Source organism: Zonotrichia albicollis, chromosome 5 (assembly GCF_047830755.1).
Source record: "Zonotrichia albicollis isolate bZonAlb1 chromosome 5, bZonAlb1.hap1, whole genome shotgun sequence".
In the NCBI taxonomy this organism is placed as follows: Eukaryota; Metazoa; Chordata; class Aves; order Passeriformes; family Passerellidae; genus Zonotrichia; species Zonotrichia albicollis.
This window is the reverse complement of record NC_133823.1, coordinates 62,534,340-62,560,213: the sequence shown is the minus strand read 5'-3', so window position 1 is coordinate 62,560,213 and position 25,874 is coordinate 62,534,340. Positions and strand designations below refer to the sequence as shown.

At 37.2% G+C, this 25,874-nt stretch overlaps 1 protein-coding gene and 1 long non-coding RNA gene across 15 annotated transcripts in view; one reads left to right on the top strand and one right to left on the bottom strand.

Moving 5' to 3' along the window:
- GAB1 (GRB2 associated binding protein 1) overlaps nucleotides 1–19,563 on the top strand; it is a 91,879-nt gene extending 72,316 nt beyond the window's left edge. For 7 of the 14 annotated variants that reach the window (XM_074541847.1, XM_074541842.1, XM_074541852.1 and 4 more), the window contains 7 exons: nucleotides 157–242; nucleotides 447–750; nucleotides 12,027–12,116; nucleotides 13,858–13,951; nucleotides 14,292–14,415; nucleotides 17,389–17,511; nucleotides 17,678–19,563. In XM_074541847.1, coding sequence (XP_074397948.1) covers nucleotides 157–242; nucleotides 447–750; nucleotides 12,027–12,116; nucleotides 13,858–13,951; nucleotides 14,292–14,415; nucleotides 17,389–17,511; nucleotides 17,678–17,836 — 980 coding nt within the window. In that variant the 3' untranslated portion in view covers nucleotides 17,837–19,563. Of the gene's footprint in view, nucleotides 1–156; nucleotides 243–446; nucleotides 751–12,026; nucleotides 12,117–13,857; nucleotides 13,952–14,291; nucleotides 14,416–16,680; nucleotides 16,757–17,388; nucleotides 17,512–17,677 lie in introns of those variants that run through there. The other 7 variants (XM_074541850.1, XM_074541848.1, XM_074541845.1 and 4 more) reach the window with 5 other exon arrangements.
- On the bottom strand, nucleotides 5,393–12,801 carry LOC141729195 (uncharacterized). Its single transcript, XR_012580529.1, has 3 exons — nucleotides 12,670–12,801; nucleotides 7,729–7,865; nucleotides 5,393–5,844 (listed from the first exon to the last, which is right to left on the bottom strand). It is a non-coding gene; the product is annotated as an uncharacterized LOC141729195 (long non-coding RNA).
- Nucleotides 19,564–25,874: the final 6,311 nt, after the last annotated feature.

Below are 25,874 nucleotides of genomic sequence, written 5' to 3'. Positions count from 1 at the left end.
TCCTTTCAAATATAGATATATCTAGGGCCACAGCTTCAGGAGGTGTGTTTGTGTACTCTCAGAAGCAGACAGTAAATAACAACAGACTCTGGATGCCTGTGCCAAGTGACAGGAACAGGGGTGATAAATAGCTACTTTCTCTTCTTGTTTCCTTAGAAATTAGTTCTCAAGACTGTTATGATATTCCACGAACGTTTCTGAATGACAGATCTAATTCATTGGAGGGCTTCCATAACCACTTTGTAAGTATGACTTGATCTGATGAGAGGCAACCGTGACAGTGTTTGAATGCTCTTTGTTCCGGTGTAAGAAAGCAAGCTGTGCAGTGTTTGTCATTTTTCACTCTCAATAGAGTACATTAATCTGAGTAGATTAGGTTAAAAGACTCATGATTCACAGCTGATTGCATAACGTATTTTGTTAAAGGAAATGTATGTTAATTCTAGAAAAACAGAAGCATGTTGACAGTGGGAAGTGTTTCAAGTGAAGAACTAGATGAAAATTATGTCCCAATGAATCCCAACTCTCCTCCACGACAGCATTCCAGCAGCTTCACTGAACCCATCCAGGAAACAAACTATGTACCCATGATACCTGGCACGTTTGATTTTCCATTGTTTGGAAAGCAAGTCCCTCCTCCTGCTCACATGGGTTTCAGGTCCAGCCCAAAGACCCCTCCCAGACGGTCGGTGCCTGCTGCAGAGTGTGAGCCGCCGCCGGTGGATCGGAACCTCAAACCTGACAGAAAAGGTGAGGAAAACCTCTAAGGAAACCTAATTTTTATCATCTAAGAAAATAACATAGCTCTCTCAACTTCTGCTTAGAGGAAAATTGTCATGTTTTTAGAAATTGTTTTAGAAATCATTTTTGTCCTATAACTAAATCACAGAGGAGCCCTGGCATTATTTTTAACATTTTAAAACACCACAATAACAATCCAAATAAAAGCATCGGTTTAGATTTTATTGCCATACTTACTAATGAAAAAATAACACTGAATTCCTAAGATTCAGAAGTGTGTCCTTGTATATAGAAGACACTTGTGATGGAGAGTGAGAACACAAGGCATTGGGTAGCACACAAATATATAGCCATAGCAATGCTTGGTACAGGATCAGCACGCGTATTCATTTTAGACGGCCCCTTTGAATCTATCCTAAAAAATTTATCTCTAAAATCTGGCACATAACATGTTTACTTTTCCTTGAAATAAGAATTATTTGGGTGACCAGAATTCTTAATGAACCAAGATGATTGGGTTGCAATGTGTCTATAAGTGATACTCATATAGAGAATCCCCAATAAATAGCTTGGATTTTCCAGTTTATCTAAAATGTTTCATTGACCATCTTACTAAAAATACAGGCAAATACTTAAAAAACTTGTTTCCCTACTAAGTTTTTGAGACAAGATAACTGACTGTCTTGTAGAAGAGAGAACTAAAGAACATCAGGTCAAATGTCTGCCCTATTTTGCATTTGAGTAAGTCTTATTTTTAATCTTATGTACTTGAAAATATTAGTATTTACATTGACAATGGCTGACTTCATTGTGGGAAAGTACAATGGCTAATATTCAGATGATCCAAAATATTCACTAATTAAACCTTTAAATTAGTATTTTTACCACTAAGTGAAAACTGTCTGTAATGAAGGGAAGTAGAGAGTGTCACTCTGATAGATGAGGTATGTGCAATGGAAAGCACCATTCCCCTGGTCCATCTTCAAAAATTGAGGCATGGCCTTTTTTAAGACTTATGGCCCTCTCCTTGTGTCTAATTGTTTCTGTGTTATCAGACAGCAGTTTTGTTTGGTTCTTAAGAAATACTGGACAGGAACAGATTGATGAAAGTTGATACTGGAAAACATTCTCAGAATAAACTGAACTGCACCAATTTAAAATATTTTTCCAGACTGGCCAGTTTGTGTATTTTACTGATAAAATGTTTGACCTTCAAAAGTAATAAATGTATGTGCTGAAAAACATCTCAGTTTTGCTGTTGGCAGCACAAAGCTGCCACACAGATGTTTGCTGGGGGCAGTATCATTGCCCTTGGATATCTTTTTGGAACAGAATTAGTGTTTCACATTTAGAGTGGCATGTAAGGCTCCTGCTTTGCTCCCATTCTCAAATGCCTTATCGCTAGAAAGATGTGGCTAACACCAGGGGAAGGACTTTAAGATGTGTTAACATACCATTAATGAATGTAGAGTTACTGGATGAAATTTTTGGCTGTATACTTTTGGAAAACGTTATCACTGCAAAATAATAGGATTGTTTAATGTAATTTAGAAACTAAAATGATTTTAAAGTAAAACTGTCCTTAAACATAAATATGATATAGTGCTTAGGGGCTGAAAAAAGTTTTGTGAATATCTTGAGCTGCCAAGCATGGTAGTGATTCGGATTTACCAGTAGGGGTTTTATCTTAGTAGCACACACATACACAGAGATGGCCTCACTCTAATTTTATCAAATGCACCACTGCAAGTTTTCCATTGTTGTGAAGGACAGATCTGATGACACATTGGAATGGTGATATATTCCCATTTCAGTAATTGAGATCTCTACACAAATAACTTCTTTGAGATATACCTTTGGGAAAATAAAACTGTAGGTTCCTTTGAATTAAATTATGTAAAGCCCTTGTTTAAATGGACATTTACCTAACTAAAACAATGGTGTGCTTTATATTCTTCTGTGTTACCTTTTCAGCTTTCAAGTTCTTGTAGCAGCTTCTATTATCAGGTTGTTTCTGTTTATATAAATGTACTGCAATGCTCTTCTGCTACAAATTAGTGCAAAGGAAGTGTCAAGTAGGTCTGTGTGTTCAATAAATCTTTGGCAGACACAGAAGGGGAGGAAACAGAACATAAAATATTTCCCTTCTGGCTATTGCTCCTGTAAATGTTGAGGGGATTAAATATGCCATTGGTTCAAGAATGTCTGTTGAAGACTGCTCATGCTTCTCCAAAAGATGGTCTCTAAAACACTGCAGAGGTGGGGTGTGCTGGGGGTAAGGTGTTATGAGGGCACGTTTCATGTTCTGTCAGAAGAAGGTGCTCTGTCTTTTTTGTTGTTGGTTACAGATTGCTGCCAAAACAGTGTTTGCACTGCCTCTGAGGTTTTTGGAAGCTGTTAGAAATGCCATCAACACCTTTCACATGAGCTTTAGCTTTAGGTCAGTCATGTTTCTGTGGGCCAGGGAGGTTTGTTATATCCAGTGCTAAAAGTGCATTTGACAAAGGGATAATGCAGTGAAACCAGTACATAAAGGAAAGATACACTGCTTTTTGTTGTCAAATATATGTGTTTAGCATCTCTTTTACTTTATTTTTAAGGGCTTGCTGCTTACAGCCTTAGACTCTGATCTCCCCATTCTGTTTCTTTTTCCACTGATCTCTAGCAGACCTTTGTTTCAGAAAGTGGGTTAAAAATAATAATGGATAAAAGTATCTATAGCCTTGAGATTACAATACAGATTTGTGTAGTTTCATTTCTCTAGCTCACAGCTGCTTCTGTAATTACGGGGAGCTTCCAGTATTTTCTGGAAATCTTGAAAGGAATTTCAAAACATGGTGTTGTCTCTCTGCCCCAATAACTTGAATCAAAACAGTTTTACTTGTTCTTTAGAGAAGAATACCAAAAGGTAAGTGATGTATTGCTTGGACAAAATGGAGACTGTTAGGCAGATGCTTTTCTGCATTTGCCTGTAACTGAATGACAAAAATAATCTATTTTTTAGTTTGGTTTTTTTCAGAGTGCTGTTTCTTTAGTTATGGAGGACCATTTGCTATATTTATTTTCGTATTTCTGCTTTTTGGCTGCTTTAGCTTGCCACAATTGAATGTAGTCCTGATGCTAAATTGGAAGTGTGTTTGCTGGTAAAAGATTTCAAGCAGAAAAAATACTGCATCCACCCATGTAAATGGGTCTTGCTCTCTGAATTATTCAAAGACAGTGACTGGTTCTGCCACAGAGCAAAAGTGACATTTGTCGTGATGGTGACATGCCTTCTTCAAAATACTGTTTATCCAGGAAGGAGCAGTGGAACTAAAGGTGCCCAAATATTGTGAGATGAAGGAGGACTCCCTAGACAGATTAGGCAGCAAAGAACAACCAGGTTCTCTTTTCAGGTGGAAAGTTTGTGGTCAAAATTAAAAGTAAAAAGATGTTAATTGTTTTTTTATGGGTCAGGAGGAAGCATTTGAGAGATGGGGTTCTCTGGGCATGACAGTGACCCTCTCCTGCCATGGGATTTGTTTCCATGGCTTGGGCAGAGGGGTATCTGATCTTAAAACAAGACTTTAAGACCAAACAACTACAAAAACAGACTTTTTTTTTTTTTTAATTAACAGTTTAGGAGCTGTCCAGAACAAGTCCTTAGAGCTGTGTAGTACTGTGTAATATTGTCCTATCTGAAAGGTTGAAATCTTGTAAGAAATATGTGCTTGACATCTTGACTGATAAAATGCAGTTTTTCAATATCTGAATCAAAGTGAAAGGCAACAATGGAATTGGAGAGGGTGGAGTTTACCTCCTCAAAATCTCAGCTTGATGCCCAGCTTACATTTAATTGTGAACTTCTTTTTTCTGTGTTAAAGCACATTTCTACCAAAGTGGGCCTTTTAAGATTCTGAAAAAAAATATTTGAACAGTGAGCATATGGCTGAACTAACAATGGCCATGATAAAATGAAGGTCAAAAGTTAAATGTTATTCATTTGAATATAGTCTGTGATTGTAATGCATGCATGAATGAATATAAATATAAACTTTTTGATCAATAATACTTAAAAGCACTTTCTGACAGAGCTCCATTTAGCTCAGGTCCTAATTCCAGGTCATGGGGAGCTGAGATTGAACAATGCCCTCAGGATCACTCAGCAAATTGCTGACAGAAACAATACAGAATTTAGAATTCCCAGCTTACGACATGGTACTGGGCTTTGCTTCGTTTGTCTTCAAGAGAAACTTTGTCAGAATATTGTTAGGGTTTAATTGCATTCAAGATTATTTTGAACAATATTTTCAGTCCTAGTTTTGGATTGAGTGGCACAGATTATTGGTTATTTCGCTGATAGCAGAAATAACCAATAGTTAATGTGGTGCTTTGGTTGTTGGGGGCAGGGGGTTGGGGTTTGGTTTTTTTGTGGGTTTTTTGTTTGTTTTTGTTGGGTTTTTTGTTGGTTTTGTTGGTTTTTTTTGATGACTTATATTTCAACAAAAATATATCAGCATTTAATCTGAGAGGCTTCCTACAACTTAAGTCCGCATGATTGACTTCAAAAGAGACTACTGCTTGGCCCTGGTAATTTTCAGCCCATCGTGTTATCATGTGGTAAACTTGGATTTAGAGACAGTAAGTGATGCACACATTTATTTTCATGCCAAGAAAATACCCAGTTGCAGCTTGAAAACAAGAAAACAAACAAAAGAAACCAAGAGAGAGCAGGAAAATTCTCATGGAATTGGCAATCATGATTAAAAATGTTTAATTGTTTAATCGTTTTTGAGAGTGTTTTAAAAGTTATCTTGTTGCTTTTGTCATAGTTTTTTTCTCATTTAAAATCTTAAAAGACATAATCTGTGTGGTTAAACCACAAATATGCGTGGATTGCTTCTAAAAATGTGGCTGCATCTTTGCCACCACTCCTCACAAGCATCTCCCAAATGGATTAACTTCACAGAGAATTCCAGTTTTCTTTCTGAAAGAGCTGAGGCCCACTTTGCAAAGGTAATTGTGTACAGGAAGCGCCTGCCACATTCTGGTCCCCATAGGATCCACTGTGATGCTTCTGGATGACTGGAATAATGATCCGTTGTTGCAGTGTAGCATGATGCTCTACAAATCCCAGGCAAAGTAGGTAATTATTAAGGAAATGAAGAACCCTCATTAATCATGCAGGTGGCTATAAATAGCCTGATGAACAGTTTCCTTGTTAGACATTCAAACATGTAAATATTTAAGTTGGACACTGTGAACATATTCCATGTCCTGATGTAGCAGGAGTACCACACCATCCTTCAATAAAACTTCAGAGAAACACTGGCAGCATTTGTGACAATGAGAACTGACAATTCTTTAAAAATAATAATAATTAGGAGCTGGCAACATTTCAGTATTCCACACTATCATCATTGTCTTGCATGTTCTTTAATAAAGGTTCAGTTATGTTCTGAGGGTTTAGAACAAGTAGGCATTGAAAATATGAGAATGGTGATTTCTGTCTGCAGCAAGAACTGAAGATCTGTTGAAAAAGAAACTGTAACTTTTGTGATGTGTTTTCTGAACAGAAGTATTGTTCATTTTGCTTTTGAGAAATCCATGCATTTTATCTTCCATTCTCTCTTGGAGAGAGAATACACCCCTTGTTCATTCCATTTAGGAATTTTAAAAAATTAAGCTTTTGGGGGATGTTTTGGTGCTTCCTTAGAGTTCGTAAAGCAAATGGAGTACAAATTTATTGATTTTTTTTTTTCTTCTTTGATCTTCCACAAGTTCCCATTTAGCTGAAAATTACACTTCCTGCATGCCTGTACTAAATTACTTGTACAAGTCTAGTTTTTCACTTAATGGCTTTAAATAACTCCTTGCTGTGGTGTACCAGTCCTTACCTTGGAGCTGTGATTTGTCTTTTAAAACTTTGAAAGAGCAAATAATTTCAATAATGATTTCATTTGGATGGCTGTATCACAGCTGCAGAGGACTGTGATTTGCTGGACATAATGGTAATTTTGTAAAAAATTAAAGATGCCACTTTTCTAAACTGCAGTACTTACTCTGATACTAGTGCTGGGGATGATTAAGTTTAGGCATTAGGGGTAGGGATTTTTTTTAGGTAATTTTAAACTCCAAAGATATGAGGTAGAGCAGGAACAAGAGAACATGAGTAATAATGCCCTATTTTTAATTATCTTCATAAAATTTTTCTCTTCTTTGCTGTGCCCTTATCACTTTTTTCAAGAACACATAGTTTTTAATGCACATATTGTCATGCTATTCCATTACTTTGTAATAGGCTTAATGTTAATCTTTAGTTTTCCACTGAATAATTTAAATTTTGGGGGTTTTTTTTCAGTGTTTTCTTTTTGAAGTCATTTGGAGTTTGCAAATCTTAGTGCACCATTAAACTGCTAGTCAATAAATGCTCCAGAACACTGTGCTTAGGTTTTAAAACAGTCTTTGTTATTGAATGTTCTTAGTTCATCATGCTTTGGGGGCTTATAAAATACAGACATGTAGAGTTACTCACAAATCAGAATAGTCAAGTAGTATCTTGATGATTAATAGCTTTGGTATTCACTGAGTAATTTTATGGCATTTGCCATTCTTTGAGTAGTTTTATAGCATTGGCCAAATATTCTAGAAATAGCAGTGAATGTTAGCTGTCAGATCCAGTTGGACTTATTTTTTCCAATTCATTCTTACTTTCTGTAGCATTCAAATTACCAGTTCACTGTAAAAAGTTGTTTTGAGGGGATAAAGATGTCTGAGAAGACTGAAGAGCAACTCTTTATGTGACTGCTTTTTATATTTCATAACATTGAAGGATGAGTTGATTTCAATTTGTTTTTATTGTCCTAAAGAGACCATAGTTACCAGCATCCATATCTTATCCCCACCCGCACAAAGCACATTATTGATGCTCCTATTTGTTGGTGGATACTAGTATGGAAATGTATTGGAATGTTATGTAACTAAATACATGTTTCTAATTACAAGTACCTTGGCAGGAGACAGTCTTACAAAAACAGAGATGAAAAAGCAAATTCAGGATATTTGTAGAGCTCTGTGTTGAAGACCATTTACTTGGGAATCAGGGTTCACTTGGGTGAGGAAGAGAAGAAAAGCAGGAGTTTACTCTGCAGAATTAAAAAGCAAATAATAATTTTTTTGGGAACAAGACAGTGAATTTCAGCCTTGTTTTTTGAGGAGAAATCAACAGTGATTCTAAGTACGGGAATTCTTGGACCTCAGTGCAAATTTCAGTTTCATCTAATTACAGAGGAAAAGGGGTCAAGATACATATTTTGTTGATGGAAACAAGGAACTGTGATTAGTTATTTCTCTCTGAAAGTACTCTTGTGTGGATGCAGTGCATTTATGTGGCTGATTTCTCCATTTGCTCTCCCCTTCCTATCCCAAGCACAGCACTGCTCTAGCATTCCTACATATGATCTCCTAGTCTCATAAGGATTAATCCTGTTGTCCAGGAAACAGATAATGCATTTCTCAAATTTTATGTTGCATTACTATATTTACCTAAAAATTTTAAGCCCTAAATAGCTAGTATTTAAATAGAAGTGTTGGCCTCTTTTGTGAGGATGTTTGCAGTTTCCTGACATGAAATCCCTTGCCAGCAAGCCGTGGAGCAAGCATCCAGTCAGGAAAGAAGTGTCCTTAACAGAAATCATGTTTAGTTCTGGTGTTTCAAGGCAATAGTCTGAGAACAAATTAATCTCTTCAGCATTATGTCCTCAAAAACAAAACCATTAGGACCACCTACACTGATGCAGGAATTTACTGCAGTGGGACAACTTCCTCCTGCCTCAATATTATATTCCAAGTGTTCTGTAGAAAACTACCAGAGCCAATGCAAAAACCAAAAATGATTTTTCAGTTTAAAGCATTTTTTGAAATTAACTCAAACATGTGAAATGGACTCTTCTCCTGGTGACTTCACAGACAAAGGCAGCATTGACGTGCCCCAAATACCAGGAGCAGAATTCATGCATCTGAGTATGCTCCAGTGCCACAGCCACAATCGTCTGCTGTGCCTGGCACTTGCTACAAGCAGCCATTTGTTAGAAAAATAGACTTCATTAATGATTTTTCAGCTCAGAGTGCCCTTCTACAGCCTGATAGGACATGCAGAAGCTGAGCTTCTCTCTCCTGGCTGAATTTTGCAGATGGTGACTTGATAGAATAGTAAAAACTTCTAATTTTCACTTCTTGTTTAGTTGGTTTCACTTGACATAATTTATTTGTGTTTTGGGTTTTTCCCCCGTGTAGGTTTGCATCCAGTGGTGTTGCAACATTTATTTCCTTTTCAGTTTGAAAAAAAATTAAATTGCATAAATGAAACTTTTTTTTCCTTTACCCAGATTTATCTTTCCCAGAATAGGTGTGTAAGTTAAAAGTATTATCTTTCCTGAGCTGAGGTAAATCTGGGCCTGTGGGAAGCACAGGAAATGTGTTCCTCAGTATGGCTGGTGTTGGAATGCTGTATGGAGCCAGGCTCTCCATAGAGCCCTGCTGTCACTACAGTGATGTGAAGAACAGCCCTGTGACACTTCAGTGAGCATTTTTGGATAGAACAGATGTGGGAGACCAGCCTGCTGTACAGGGGGGAAGCAGTTTCCCCTCCATATTTTAATCACTTGGTTGCTTTTCAGAGATACAGGCATGTGCTCCTGGGGAAAATTGTCATTTGAAAGCAGTAAGGGATACTCTGAAGGGCTTTCAGTGCCCTGGCTCATGTCACTTTATTGTCTTAAATGAGCAAAAACAGGGTGAAAGAATTCTGCAGTTACACATATAGGTAATCTCAGATTCATGATTTTGATCCCTCCTTCCTCTTTTCCTTTCCCTGGTGTCAGGTCTGTCCTGTTGCACAGTATAAGCTCCTCAACAGAGTTTAGGCCTTTGGGTTTTCTTTTTCCAGGGAGGAAGAAGAAAATATTCTGCACAAATATTTTAATTCTCTATGACACATTAAATGTGAGGAATTGCATTATCCTGGCTGGTTGGTGGCAGCAAGCTGGTTTGCCACCAAATTTATTGAGATTAAACGGTCTTCCAGGAGCAAGAGATGAAAGCTCAGTGAGTTCTTTTCTGATGTAGAAGTATTGAAGGGACCTGTACTTATTTATATAGCTCTTCTGGAAATCTGAGTGGTTGGTATAAGTGCTAAATTAAATGGGAATCAGGCAGTTACACAACAGCCGCGTTTTACAAATGGGGCTAATCCCAGTTCAGAAAGGTTGGCTGTGCTGGACCATGTAGCGTCATTAACAGAAGGAGAATTAATGAGTTACAGCCTTGAGTTCCTTGAGCTTATTCTCTGTATTATGGGTTTCAGGCACTTTAGTCTGTTTGGTTATAAGAGCAGAGGTTATTAAGTGCACACTGCCTAAATAATTTAATTAACTCTGTTACCTCTGCTAGTTTTCTCATTGTGCTTACAATCTGTGCTTCTGTGTCAGTGCAGATTAACTTGAGTTGCACTGGGCCAGATTTCTTTTAAATCAGATTATAAAACTGTGAAATACAAAATTATTATGATCAGCAGATTATAAAACTGAAATGCAAAATTATTATGATCACATCAAAAAGTGTTTGGATTTGAACTTCTTAAATTGTTCCATCAGTTTGATGATCCTGGTCTTTTTAAATAGGCAGGCTTTTATCAGAGAGTTATAGGCAAGGACTTAAAAATATTGGATCAGTTCAGAATTGAGTACATCAGCATGTTGGCTCATGCTTTTGACTTGGCTCTAGTCAGGAATACTTCATGTTCTGCTTCACAGTCTGTGTCTTTGGTCAGCATTGCCCAGCTGTTCACCCGTTTCATCAGCACATTGAGCCATTTAAGGGAGCATCTGATTTTGAAATTGGAAAAGAACTGTCTGTGGAAAAATTACTTCATGTCCTTTTCTTTGTAAGGAAGTTGCTGTGCAGCACTACTAATGAATAAACAAATTTTATCTTACCTGCATGGTCTCTCAGAAGCACTGTGTAGAAGTTAAGATACAGTACAAAACCTGTATTTACCTTTCTTGTTGTTACTTGATTATTCCCAATACTTCAGTGATAACACTAATAGAGCACTTCATATGCAAAACCCTTGGGGCAGCGATTTGCAAACTTCTGGTGTTTGCTGCCAAGTTTATTCTTTGTGAAGCATTCTCAGCCATTGCTGGGAATACCACACCTTAGTCTGTACCAGTCCTTTTCCATTTTGTGCTGTAGGGCAGCTTTCTAACATAACCAGGCTTAAACTTTTCATTTGGTTTATTCATGTGGCTTCTTGGTGTACCACTTGAAGGCACTTGCCTTTTTTTATATTTAATATATAAATATAATATATTATTATATTATATTATAATATATTATTTGTATTATATTATTATATTATTATTTATAAATATTAATATTATACTTTGTCAGATAGACTTTAATGAAAGGTTAGGGCTATTACACATTCTTGATCACGTTTATTTGAAATAGACGGCATGACCTGGAACACTTGCAGAGTTTGGTCAGGTTGGCTAAAGAAAATCCTTGTTTTGGGAGGCGATTTGTGTTACTCTCTGCAGGAAGATGATCAGTATTTTCATGCCAGGGTCATTTCTGGTGGAGGTGTGGTTGTGCCTTGGTGGAGGTGTGCAGGCTGGAAACTTGGGAAGAAAATCCCACTGTGTCTGCAGGGTCGGGGTGGTGGGGTTTGGTACAGACAGATGGAGACCTCTGGGGAACAAGTTTAAGAAATACATTGGTAAAAAAAGATTCTTGGGGCATCTCAAGTGGGAGATACACATTGGATAGAAGACTTCCCAAGAGTACCACAGGAGTGGAGACTCCCAAGAGTCATTATTTCCAAAGAAATTCCGTGACTAAGGAGATTTAATTTCTCTGAGGGTACTTCAACTTGTATCTGAAACATGACTGTTCTCTTTTGATAGTAAATATACCTCAAATATGTACGTTTATTTTTTTAAATCAAACCAGTTAGTAGTAATGATCAGTTGCAATATTTGTTGATGCACTTTTTAGCCTTTTTATACAGCTTTTACATTTGCCTCCTATATATTTATTACTTGCATGCAGTCTTTACTTTGTTTCTGGTTTGGTGTTTAAACCCTTAGTGTGATTCCCAGCTAGAGTGTAAAATCTCCTTCAGCAGCTTGCTTATGCTTGTGGGATTAACTTTTCTGCAGGGGGTTGTGATGTTTATTTATAAAATTCCAGTTTTCCACTTGCAAATAGAATATTATTAAGAGAGTCTTCTTTTTGCCAATTAGGTCAAAGTCCTAAAATTTTAAGACCTAAACCACATGGTTTAGAGCGAACTGATTCACAAACCATAGGTGACTTTACTACAAGAAGAAAGGGTATGTACTTTAGCACTGTATGTATATGGAGCTTTATAAAAATAAGTGAAGTAAAAATTTTAAAAATTGTTACTTTAGAATAACTCTGGCATATTCTATTCTGCTATAGTCTAAGGTTATGGATGTATTTTCCATGCCAAGCAACCAGTTTCCTGTATAAGGAATTAAAGATTTTCTGGCTTGAACAGTGCATGGAAATTTTTATTTGATATTAACATGAATGTTCTGATCTCTTAAGTTGTGGCTGTTTATATTTTGTCTGTTTATTTAGAAGCAAATATATAACAACTTATAAATTGTACATAGTAACTTGTAAGTTACTTGAAACTTTTATTAGGCAATAACCTGAAATCACAGTTCACTTAGGGCTTCAAGCAAAATATTGATCTTCTGATCATACACTAGTACAGACATCTATTTATGCACCTTAAAGAGGATTTTAAGTAATATGATGGGCTTTATTGAAGATGCTGAGTTGGTGCCTAACATAGTCAGGAGAAGTAGAGAAAATAATGAACAACATTAAAAATCTCAGAGAAGTATCACTGATTACCTTTGGGTTTTGAAGTCCCTTGCAACAGGATGGAATACTTCTGCTGTTCTTGGTGGGATTTGGACGAAATCTGTGTGCTGCAGCAGCACCTTGCCCACTGTTTATTCCTGCCAGGTAGTGTCAGACCTTTACAGAAAACTTGAGCCAAGCTGATAGTTTTTAATGTCAGTTGTGCTTTAGTATCATCTTGCCTGCGTCATGTTCAGTTCTGTTACTGTATGCCTGACACTTGATCTTAGTGAACCTGCCAAGAGGCAGAAAACTCATGGTGGGAGGGGGCACAAGGACAGAAAGGCCAGTTTTTATGATGACATTGCATTTTGTTTTCTAAAAACAGTTTTAGGGAGGATAAAGTTGACAGCAGTTTGACTCTGTGGTATTTTTTTTCCCACAAACCTTTTTATACTTTTTTTTTTGCTAATGTTTAGGACGTGTGAGACATATAAGCTGGAGGGAGGGATAATGTGTTTCTTGCTAATAGCCTACTCATGGTTCTGTTCTGAAAATGAAATTTAAAAATGGCAATTTTTTTGAGAACAGTGTTATGTGTCATGAGTGGCACATTGCTCTGTGGCACATCCACTCTGCTCAACTGTGGATGATCTCTGAGGCGAGCCAGGCTCCTCCTGCTGTTGGTTCATTTCTCACTTGTGCAGACTTAGTCTTAGCTGCAGGTTCTGCCCACTCATGGAGCTCTGAAACCTCACCAGTAAGGGCACATGTACACAGTGAGGGCAGAGTTTGCACATTAACAGCTGGCTCTGAGCCAAGAGAAGTCCCCAGAGCTGGTTCTGCTCAAACAGTCCACCAGCCCTGCCCTGGGCTTGCCAGCTCAACAAGTCATCAGGAGAGAAGGAGGACAGAACACAATGCTGCCACTTTCAAAATCTCTTTTCAAAACAGAATTACTGCCTACAAGTATATGCTGCAAAATTCTGAAGTTGCAGTGGGGTTTTTTTATTTTATATTTTAATTTTTTAATTGATGTTTCCTCTCGTCACCTGAAAAGATTAAAAATGTAAGTTAATATATCATGTCTTTCTGAAAATGGAAGTGTTTCCCTTTCCTTACTAGTATTTACTATTTGAAAGATAAAGGTTTTTTTCTGTATTTAGTCTATGAAAAGCTATTAAATTTAAGTTTGTTTAGGAAAGTTCTGTGCTTTACAGTTGTCTGTTTCTTACATAGCAAAACCAGCTCCACTAGAAATAAAACCTCTGCCTGAATGGGAAGAATTACAAGCTCCAGTTAGATCTCCTATCACCAGAAGCTTTGCACGAGAGTAAGTTTCTTGGCTTTTCCTCATTCAGATTAATCATTTTGGAGACTGGAGTGTTAATAAATGTGTGTACATCTGTATCATATTTTTAGCTTGTTTGTAGCTTGAAGTTTCCCTTGGAAGAGTGTGAGTCTGTGTGTGTATCTGTGCATTGAAATAAAGTGTGTCTGTGTGAAATTTTGTTTTGTGATATTAAATATAAGGGACTGTGTATAACCAAAAAATGTGACACTCTAGTAAACTTGAATGAAAATTTCAGCTCTAATATGCTTATTTTTGTTGTTTACCAGGAGGTTTAAGATATTGCAGATGTATTGTTTGTGAAATAATTCCTGGTAATTAGCTCCTCCAGGTTTCCCGTGTCTCCCAGACCGGATTCAGTTCATAGCACAACTTCCAGCAGTGACTCGCACGACAGTGAAGAGAATTATGTATCCATGAACCCAAATCAATCCTCTGAAGACCCAGTATGTAAAATCTACATCTTAACTACTCTCTTCCTGTGCAGTCCTTACTTTTAAATCATGCCAACACAGATCCTTCATTCAACATCACTCGCTTTATACTTCTAGATCAACAGAATGATAAAAAAATCTCCATAGCAGAGCTGTAATTTTGGTAGGATTTCACTGAAGAAGTTAAGAGCATAAAGAAAATGGTTTATATACTTGTCTATTATATAAAGCAGTATACAACATGACTTTTTTTCTACCTCTTTTCTAGAATTTGTCCCCTCTTTGCAATCATTTATCCTTGGGCTATGTGTGAGTCCAGTATTAAGTCATGAAGGGAAATAATAAACTGTCCTAGGAGCTCTGAGACATGCTTAAAAAAACTGCATTAAAAGGACATCTTCCAGGAAGTGTAGAAGGAGCAGGGGAAAAAAACAATTGATACTTGTGGTATACATTCTATGAAAATTGAACCATGTGTATTTTATTAGGCATCTTTCAAAAAAGAAGATAGACGGAGTCTTTGTGTATTAAATGTCTGCATTTTTTTTCCCCTTTGGGGGGAATTTTCTCAGATAATGAAGCTTCAGATCCTCAGCATGGAGTGCAGCTAGTTAGGAAAATTTAATGATATACTCTGTGGGTTTTCTTCGGTGAGGGAAAGGAGAGAGAGAAAAAGACTCAATAGCAGTAGTTTTAAGGGAGGCAATGGCAGCAGACCTAGGCCTAAACTAAAATATAGTTTAGAATATGCATAAGACCTGTAGGAAACCTGTATCTTGAGCTCAGCTTTTTGTCTAGTCTAGAATCATGGAATGGATTGAAAGGGACCTTAAATCATGGATTGAAAGGGACCTTAAAAGATCATCTTGTTCCAACCTCCCATGCCGTGGTCAGGGACAGTCTGCTAGGACTGTTTAAAGTCCTGTCCAGTCAGTTCAGTGTACTCATGTGTTTGGATTCTTAGCAGGGGGTACAGCAGTATTTTTCATCTTGAAATCGTTTATGTATGACCTTCTCTGGGGAGGGCCTGTCTAGCACCTTGTTTGTTCTGTTTGTGTGTCTGCCTTTCTTGTATGGCATGTGCTGGCCCATCTCACTGCCCCGGGCTCTCCTCTTGCAATGCTGGTTGCTCTCCTGTCCCCTGCTGCTCTGGGTCCCCTCGCAGCCCCCTGCAGTGTCCCTGCCCCAGCTCACCACTGCTGCCTCGGGGTGCTGCATCCCAGCTTCCCCCCATGCCATTCCTGTGGGAGCAGGGATGCAGAGTGGAGCGCGGCCTCCAGAGCCTGTGGGGCGCCCCACGCTGTGCCTTGTGCTTCCCAGGGGAAAAGCACCAAGCTCGGGGGACTGCTGATGTTAATTCTTAGCTCCTCTCTTGCAAGGGCCATTGGTAAGTAGTGGGTGCTGTCCTGTTTCACACGTGCAAGAAACATCCCATATTACCCCAGAGATTCTCCCCACCCGTGCCCACAGTTCTCCTTGCACAGAATCACAGTTCAACCCAGGTGTTCCTGTTGATTCCTAAGGCTGTTCCAAGGGCTTAACTTCCATACCAAGATGGTACAATTAATGCTCCAGCTCATTAATACCTTCTGTTTTCTTGCACCAGTCCTACTTAAAGGTTATTCAACAGGTTTCCTTTCTGTTTCATTTGCGTGTATTTAAAATTTCTGTTTCCTAATGCATATGTTCCGCCTGCTTAGTTTGTTTGGAATAACAGATTATTTTTTGTTTAATGAGTAACAGCTTTTTAAATTTATCCTGGAAACATTGATACAGAATCTGATTTTTGTATCTTTAATACACAGAAATTTGTTCTGAGAATATGAGCAATGAAAATGGACTTCACATTAGTTGTTTGTGTTTGTCCTTGTTACCACTTAATGTTAAATGAGCTGGACAGTAGAGATATAATGGATTACTTCAATTTAAAAAGCCCAGCCCATTTTGCTTTAGCCCATAAAATATTTTACTTCCTAAAGAACCAGAACATTTCTGCATATCTCATGGCCTTTGTTTTAAAATTTGACTTTTTGAGAATTTTTACTTGTTCCAACTCTATCTTAGCAAGGAATCTGTATTTCTTAATCTTTTTCTGCCATCAGCTTTGGAGCATCTTCTTTGATGTCATACTTACGTTTTAGTTAATAAAATCAGCAATATTCTGCTTTTTCTTTCAAGCTGCTCTCAGCCTTACCCTTCTGTCTTTCCTTCTGCCTTCTTCTTCATTTTTTTGCTGACTGCTGCCCTCTGTCTTCCTGTTTTTTCTTTATCTTTTAGAGAAGAGTCCTTCTATTGTACTGTTCCTATAACACCTGTTAAGAGGGAGGGATCAGGCTGGGAGAGGACAGAGGAGGTGAGGTTGTAAAAGTCTGGGCTAATGGAAATTTAGGTATATACAATGCAACTTCAGTTCAGGCAGCCCTACACATATTTGCCAAAGTTTTAATATTTTAATCTTGTCAATTGAACAATACTCTTTGATTTTCACCTTAATCACGATGACTTTTGAATTAAATGTAAATGTTTAATTTTTAGATTTGCCACTACTGTCAGGCAGAAATTATTGTAGGTATTTAACAAAAATTGAGGGAAATAGACAAGTTTGTGCTTAAGTAATGTTAAATTTGAGATATAATAACTACATTTAAAAAGAACAAAACATGATCTGTTCTTATTTCATTATATGAAGGGGACATTAAGTGGAAAACACAGATGGGTTGGGTGGCAACCTTAAATTTGGGGGGGATGGTTTTTGGGTTTTTTCCTCCCATTGGGTTTTGACTCTGTCCCATTTTTAACATAGAATGTATGCCCTTGCCATACATTCTATGTTAAAAATGGCTCAATGAAATTTCCTTGATTTAAGTGATTTGCAGTTGTTTCCGTAAGCTTTTACATTTTGGCAGTTATAGCAAGCATATTTGATTATGTGGACCACATTAGTTTGTACATTTGTAGCTGAGATTGTTTAAATTATGATTTCAGAATTTGTTTGGAAGCAACAGCCTCGATGGAGGAAGCAGCCCTATGGTAAAACCTAAAGGAGATAAACAAGTGGAATATTTAGATCTGGACCTAGATTCGGGAAAGTCTACCCCACCTCGTAAGGTAAGCAGATGTTCAGTAAGATCTCTTAATGGTAATTTCTCAAATGCTTAGTGGAGAGACAGTGTTGACCCTTTCAGAGAAACCAGTGCTTGTTCTGTGTCTGTTTGGGACACCTGCTTGCTTTTCTGTTGTTAATTTACTTGAACTTGTTTCTGGCTGTTCCCAGAAGAAGAACAGTGGCTCGGGCAGCAGCGTGGCAGACGAGAGGGTGGATTACGTTGTGGTGGACCAGCAGAAAACCCTGGCCCTGAAGAGCACGCGGGAGGCGTGGACTGATGGCAGACAGTCCACGGAGTCCGAGACACCCACCAAGAGTGTGAAGTGAAAACACTGCTCTGGCTTTGAAGAATGGAAAGAAGTGAATTTTGAAGAATCACAGAACCACAATGGCAGTGTTGTTCAGCTGCACAGTACCTGATTCCCTGGGCTGGGAATCAGTTCCTCGCCAAATAAGTTGGAAGCCAAAAGACACTTCGAATATATCAAAGGAACTTTAAGATCCTGAATTGGCTCTGTCTGGAAAAATCACAGCCTGTAAATAACCTGTAAAATAATATTACTTAGGTTTCAGAAAACCTTTTGTTCTGTAGTTAACACATTTGTAGTATTACTTTGTTTATGCACTTTTTCAGTTACAATGTTGGTTCAGGTATTCACAGTTAGTGTACCTTAATGTCTAATTAATCTGGAGAATTCTTTTTTCCTTACACTACTATTCCTCACAATTTTAGGTTAATTAAGCTACATGTAGAAATGGAAATTAATATTTGAACTTCATTTTAACAACTCAAAATTGATTTTGCAGAAATTCTTTCACAATTGAATAATCTACTTGAAATTCCAAGAGACAACCGTTAGTTACATATTTGTTTATATTTAATACATACAAGATTATTTGGAAGTCTACAGGTTTACCTTCCTAACAAAAAATAGCTGTGAGTTAATAATAATGAACTGTTCTGGGTTTAGACCTAAAATCCTGGCTTATATGTTAGTTGTTAGTGGTGGAACTTCTATTGTGTTTTATTAATGACAGTGTTCTGTGTTCAATCAGTGAAGATTCTGCAGGGTAGGATCTTACACTTTCAAAGACTGAATAATTAAATGTCAAGTAAGCCTGCAAACCACTGATGGCATGCAGTAATATTGTGATCTCACACTTATTAACAAGAAATAACCTTTATATTATTTACAGAAGGTAGAGTATATAAATCAGGTACGTACCAAGCACTGTTGTGCTAATACACTGATCAGGTTTAGACGATGAGCTTTAGTTTTGTACTGTTTAGAAGTTCTAATGTCAGTTTTCAGTTCAAGATTAATGGGACAGTTTGACATTCACTTTTTGTAGTACTAGCAAAATACTGTGATTTTGAATTAAACATTAACTCAAATGGAAATACTATGTTTTAACACCATAGTGTCCTTCTTATGAGCTCTATTTTACTTTAATCTCCTGCTTGGCCTTATATTTAAATCCCTATGCAATTGATATTTTATATCTCTGTTTTTAAAAATTAGATAATGTACGTAAATTATCCCCTTGTACACCACTTGTTGCTATTTCCTGGTACAGGATTTTAAACTCTGTATACTGTGATCCTTTATTTTACTATGCCAGTTCCAAATAATAATCTGTCTTGGTTTAGAAACATTTTTTGTTATTTGGAAGAAGATAGAATTCTTTAAATACATGAATGAGTTAGGTCTAGATAGAAAACTTACTAACACTTTTGTTTTATACAAATACCCTCAATTAAGTGGTTGGTTTAATTTTCCTGCCCAATTGGGGTTTTTTTTGTCCAGATCATTTAAAAGTTGAGCCTAAAGCTGCATTGTTTTCTGGCATGTTGGCCTTCATACTGTGCCTAATCTACCATCAGTTGTTTCTCTCCCTCACAGCCACAATTTACAGTATGTAAATTATCTTCTTCCTAACAAATGTTCTTTTTAAATTAGTAATATTTTGATGCTTTGAATGTTCATTTAAAAAAAAGAAACTGAACACAATGCATTTTGAGGTGAATTTTAAATAAATCAAGTTGTTCTGTTTTGGTGTGTAAACTCTGTCTTGCAAAGCAGCAAACGGATGTCAGTGTGTCTGGGAAGGTGCCTGGATACCAGCCACATTTTTTCAGAATTGCAGATGTGCAGCTAGAACCATTTTTAACTTGAAGCCAAATGATGTGAATTCCCACTCCTCTGGGAGCCAGGAAAAAATCAGTCTCCTAAGCCAGCCTCTCCTGCTGAGCTAGTGATAGGAGATGGGTTTGCTGTAAGTTTGCTGATATCAGTCCTTGATTTACAGATTACACTTACTCTTTCTTCATTTAAAATTTGACAGGATTCACAACATTATTTGTTATTATGATTGAGGATCTACTCTTAATTTCTAGACTTTTCCCCTTCCTTTTGTTAAGGAAAACAGGAGCTTCCCCACGTACAGACGGCGTAACATTTTCTAAGTATCAGTCCACAATTTCTCTTTAATTAGATTTCTAAGCAGTTTTTTCCCCCATATTCCAGTGTTACATCTTCCATACTTACATACTGTCCATGGTATGTTCAGAATCAGAGGTGTGATATTAACTTTTGATGATACATCTCATTTTCACGAGTGAAGCTACAGGGGCTTCACAATGCAAATCTGTCTGAGCTCTTGAATGGGCTAAGGATATGAATATAAAATTGGAAATGTGACTCCTAAAGTTGTAGATGATAGAAAGCAATTGAAACTGATATAGCCCTGTGTCACTTTCAGTTACTAGCTTTGTGAGGACACTCTGGTTGGAGGCAAGTTGGTGGAAACTCAAGTAGATACTGGTGCAGAAGTAGCTTGTCAATGTTGCTTGTCAAGTGTTCTTTTTTCAAATAGGTAAGTTTTCTCTTGTTTGGCTCAAATTCTATGTTACCAGTTGCAGATACAGTTTTCATTGCTGTATGTGTCATTATAAATGGCAAGTATATATATGCAATATTTCTTGTACAGGTATACAAGATCTTGCTCTTAAAAATCGAAAGGAAACTTGGTGCCTTGTACACTAAGATTGACTTGAGAGGTGATTTGGTATCATTCCATGGAGTGATCTGAACATTTCTTTATCTGCTAAGTACCAATAGCCACACTTTTACACACTGTGATATAATCACTATTACCTCATGAAGTGCAGGTGCAACACAGCTGTTCTGTTCCACTAGAACTTCATAATGTGACATGGAAAAAGGTGAAAATGTGGTCATTAGTCTTTTTTTCTTTACTGATATTTGTATCTATGTAAAAAAATAACAAACCATTCATGTATGACAGTTGTGATGTAGTGCCACACCTAGGGAGTACAGACAAATTACAGTGTGGCTGTTTTGATTAAGTAATTTAGAATTTATTGCTTCTTGTAGCTAATTAGGGAGTGATGGGCACCTCTCTAGCTTTTACAGTGCACTGTGAGCCAAGCAAGATTTTTATCTCAATGAAATTTAAGTTTAGCTATTACTGCAGCAGTGTGTGTGTGTGTGTATGTACACACACACACACACACATATACATATATATATATATATATATATATGTAGTACTCTTGCAAAAGTACTTTGGAAGCTTGGCAGCCCCGGAGAGAAGGTCCATTCCTCCTTAGGCTACAGAGGTTTGTATCATGAAAAGTGAGTGGATATTTATTTTATTTATTTGCTCAAGGAGAAAGTACTGCCATACAATATCAGTGTGCAATTTGGACAGCAATAGTGCCACTTCATCTGTTGAAATATTTTATACCTGTAGTTCTTAGGAAGCTCAGCATTATCCACAGATGAACTTATAATATTTTGAGATTATCCTCCATATTTCCTACATCTGCTCTTGATCTCTGTGTATTGCACCCAACTGCTTCTTAAATGTTAATTTCTTGTTGCTTGTTTTATTTCTTGGGAATGCTAATATGGACGTGACCACAAAAAAGGTGCTTGTCTGGCAAATTAGTGTAATAGATGTTCCACAAAAACATTGTGTTGATTGGGTGTTGATGAACCAAATCCCAAGCAATGAGGTTTCTGGATTTTGCCTTCACTGAACAAACATTTAAAGTTTAGCTCTCAGCCTGACAAGGTGCAGAGTAGGATACTAGAAAAGATGTTGAGAGGGTTATGAACAATGTCTTTGGCATTTTAAGTTTTCCAGAATATGTTTATGATTCCGCAGCCCTGATGTTAATTTTCATTAGCAAAAACCGGAGGAGAACAGGTATTGGATGCATGACCAGGTGAAAGGTTTTTGCCATCTCGTTAAGTAAACAGAGCTAGATTGTTCTGGTGCCAGTGGTTTTCTTTCTAGATGGTCTAGAAAAGAAAATTTCCATGTTTCATTAGAAAGGGATTATCTGTTTGCTTCAGCTTTTTTATAAGCAGGTTAGCCAAAGTGTACAGTTGTGTAATCTGCTGTGCACACACACAAAATGTTTAACTATAATATGCTAATATGGAATGGAATAGAATAAAATCCTGTACAGTTTAGAACATAAAGCACCAAGTTGGAAAAATGGAGACTCTCAAAGTTTTCCTGCAATTATAAAGCCAGCACTTCCAGTAATCTTCATGATTAGCTCTCGAAAATTCTCCTAGGATCTCTCATCATTGCCAAGCCTTTTGCTAGTAAGTTGTATCTGCAGTGAAATAAAAAGAAAATGTGTGTCATATTTTCAGAAAGGCCAATCTTAATAAGATTTTAATAAATGCTCTTTGAGGTCCTGGGTTTAATTGGGGGGGGGGGCTTGCACAAGGTACCCAGACAGCTTGCTTGTTTTAATCAGAAGGCCAGAAGAGAAGGAAAATATAAATATCCCTTATTTTCCCTGAATTCCTACCAGACTTTAAAATATGTAAGTTGTCATATTTTTATGTGCTTTTTAGGGAATATACTTTAGAGGAAGAAGTCACTACTTGCTTCCATGCACTTTTGCTGGTTTTCGCACAATTCTAAACTATGCAGACTAGCTGAAGGTTTAAGGGTTTTTTCTTTCTATTTTGTGTTAGAGGTGAAGGATGCAGCCCTGTGAGTTTGGGGATTCCTCAGACTGCCCTGCTGGTGTACCTCAGAGTCTGGAGTTAATTACATTAAAACAGTGATTCAACCCTCTGCTGATGTGATCTTCATAGTAATACCTATTCATGGTGTGTATATTTACTTATTTTTTTAATTAATCATAATCGAAACCTAAATGTTGGAAACAAATAATGTTCAGAGTTAAGGTCCCTAATCTCCAGTTAGGCATACATAGAGCAGCATTTGAAAAGGCATTATGTGTAACAGGGTTCAAATTCCCCAGGCACACAAATCTATTTAGGACCTTTTGAGGAGCAGAATTTCATATTCAAGGCACTGCTGTCCTCTTTAAGTAAGTGAAAGTTCAAGAACTTTTCCAAAATCTAATTTCTACTCAATTATTTAAATACAAGTTTAGGAATTGAATTTGAAAAACACACCTTGTGTTATAACTATGGTTTTTTTCTCCATAAATAAAAGAAGTGATGATTCTTAAGACATTTTTGCCTTTAGTTCTACTCACAGCCCAAATGAGGAAGCACAAAATAGACTTGGCCCTTGAACTTTTTAAATGAAGGGAAAAATTGAAGGAGCCACCCAGGACCAGGATTTAGCCTCTGATCTCCTCATACACCATGGTGCAGGTGCCCCCAGTTCCAGTGCTCAGGTTAGAAGCTGGGACACAGATCCTGTGGCCAGTATCAGGGAAGCACCAACAAGCTCTGAAAAAGTGGTTTGCTTGAAAACAATATCAAGAGTTCAAGCAAAAATTTAGTTTTGGAGAGGACTGGTGGGTTTGTTTCCTCTATGTAAAATGAGTAGGATAATATTTAGGATTGTGATGCAAGCCCCTTTTGGGAGCTGTGCTGTATCTCAATATGAATCCTATTGTTCACCCCATTTTTTGGGTATCTGTGGTCTGTATTTTTTTATACAGCGTTTGGTATACCAGGAGAAGGGCTGTCTTTAAAATCTGGGATCAAGAATCAGAAAACACTGGCTTCCCAATAATGTTTTATGTTTAAGGATGAATTTCCAATGGATAGTTCTAAGATGTTGAGATTTTCCTTTAGTAGGTGCATTGTGTATAAGGATGGAAACTTGAAATTAAGCGAGCAGTTATTATTCTGTAAATGGGATGTTATTCTGCTTTTCAAAAAAACCAAACAAAACTTTTAAAAAATTACAATATTTAAAATTATCCATTCTGCACACACAATGTTGGACTTTTCTCTTAGTAGTTTTTACCTCCCCTGCATCATAATGATCTGGAAAAATGCTGTTACATTTTCTCCAGGACACGTAGTTCTTTGGTGAAGTCGTACTTTGATTTCCTGTGTATTTCTGACATGAATTTCTCCCCAACTATTCTCTTTAATTAAAGGAGGGTTGAAAACCAATTACTTTTATAAAAGCTGCTGTGTTTTTTGTGAGAGAGCAGAAGGTTTTTTTAATGTAGCAAATCTCTGTTAGGATTCAGAATAGTCACTACTGCAGAAAGGAATTCAGATGATTACAAAGCAGTAACTCCAAAGCATTGACTATAGGCTACTGCAAAAAGCATATTCATGTCTAAAACCAAAGGCTCAGGAAATACCTGTGGCAGAAAACACCCATAATCCACAGAACACATGAGGGTCCATCATTTTTCCAGTAAAAGCTGTGTTGGAAGCCCCTGTATGTCCTATCTGTTCTGATACTATAGTTACAGGTAAGTAGATATTTATCAATGTTAAGTGTCAAAGTATTTTTCAGTCTTTCATGACTATTTAAGTATCTAAACACTGGGGAAAACTGGCCCAGATGACAACTGAGGAGAAACATAGCAGCATAAGAAAAGCAAGATAACCATGAAAATCAGGTTAAGATGCCATGGCAGAGGCATCAATGTATGAAATTTGGGTGTAGAGGCAGATAGGTACTTGTGTATATGTGGAATCCAACTAGAACTATTACTGAAGGAATAATGTAGTTAAAATATAAAAATTAAAGTATTATGTCCTGCTTAAAAAACCTCTTCTTCAGATTTATCCCTATCTTTCACTGAAGGTCTATATGCAACTCTTAAAGTCCCTTTTTGCTCTAAGAATAACAGCTGCAGGAGGAAATCTTGATGATCTCAAAGGTCTTTTCCAACCTAGTTAATTCTGTGATTCTGTAGGTCAGATGGTTTAACTGCTGTGCCAATAGTGGAGGTAAGTTTTGCAAAGAGTTTTTCCTTGCCCTGTCTCACTCTGGTTGCAGTTCTGTAAGGTGGGGAGTGAGGTTCATGAAAGGAAACAGGGCCAGGGCAGAACCTGGTTGCTGAGAGGGAGGAGAACCCACAGTTTTGAAGAGGGAAGGATCTGTGTGTGTTTAATAAAGTTAGTGCATTACTTTTTGTACTAAAATGTATTTTACATATTGAAAATATGTATATGTTTGCCTTTTGGTGGAGCCTTTTCAGTCATAGCAGCAAAGAAATAAAATCTAAAAGCATTTTATTAATTCTGGGTTTTTTTCTGTGAAAATGCTGCTTGTTACAGAATCTCCATTCTTCGAGGATTTCTGTAATGAGTATCAGCAGTTGACTCCATATGGGGTCATTTTTTTTTTTTTTTTGCATGGGTAAATTTTATTGATCAAAGGGCTTGTTTTAAACTGGACACAAGCAGAGTCTGATATGCTATCTGCATGCCATGTTGCTGTTACCAAATATTCACTGGTTTGTGTTGGGTACAATTTGAAAGACTTTTGGTCTTCACATGCCACTATTTTTGTAGTCTTCTTTTTGAAGATACACACAGAGCAGGCTTACAGTTTGTTTAAGCACAGTAGATAGTCTGGGCTGTTTATTTTCTGTGGAAGTTTAATTTTACCAGGATGGCTACACTGTAATTTAAACAATCTCAATGTCATCTTCATGGTATTCAAAATTTAAAGAGCACATGGATGAAATTTATACACATAAATATGTTAAACTCTAAAAAGTTTCCATTGCATTAAGGAATCTACTGAAGTTAATACATGGTATCATTTGCATGTGTTGGGGTTTTTTTGTGGGGGATGGGTTTTTTTAGTACTGGAAATCAGTGTGTTGACAGTTAGGATGAGGCTGATGACAGTGACCTGTGCTGATGGGCAGAGGGTTTGGGGTTTTTGTTTTGTTTTGAGGGGTTTGTTTTTTTGTTTGTTTAACAGATATAGCATGAATTTAATGGTTTCTTTGACTGGTGTGTGTGTTTACACCAGCTCTTGCCTGCAGGGCTGTTAATCTGAGGCTAGAAGAAAAGTGACAGTGGCAGAAGTGATGGCTTTGAAATAAGTCTAATTGTATTTACTCTTGGTGGGA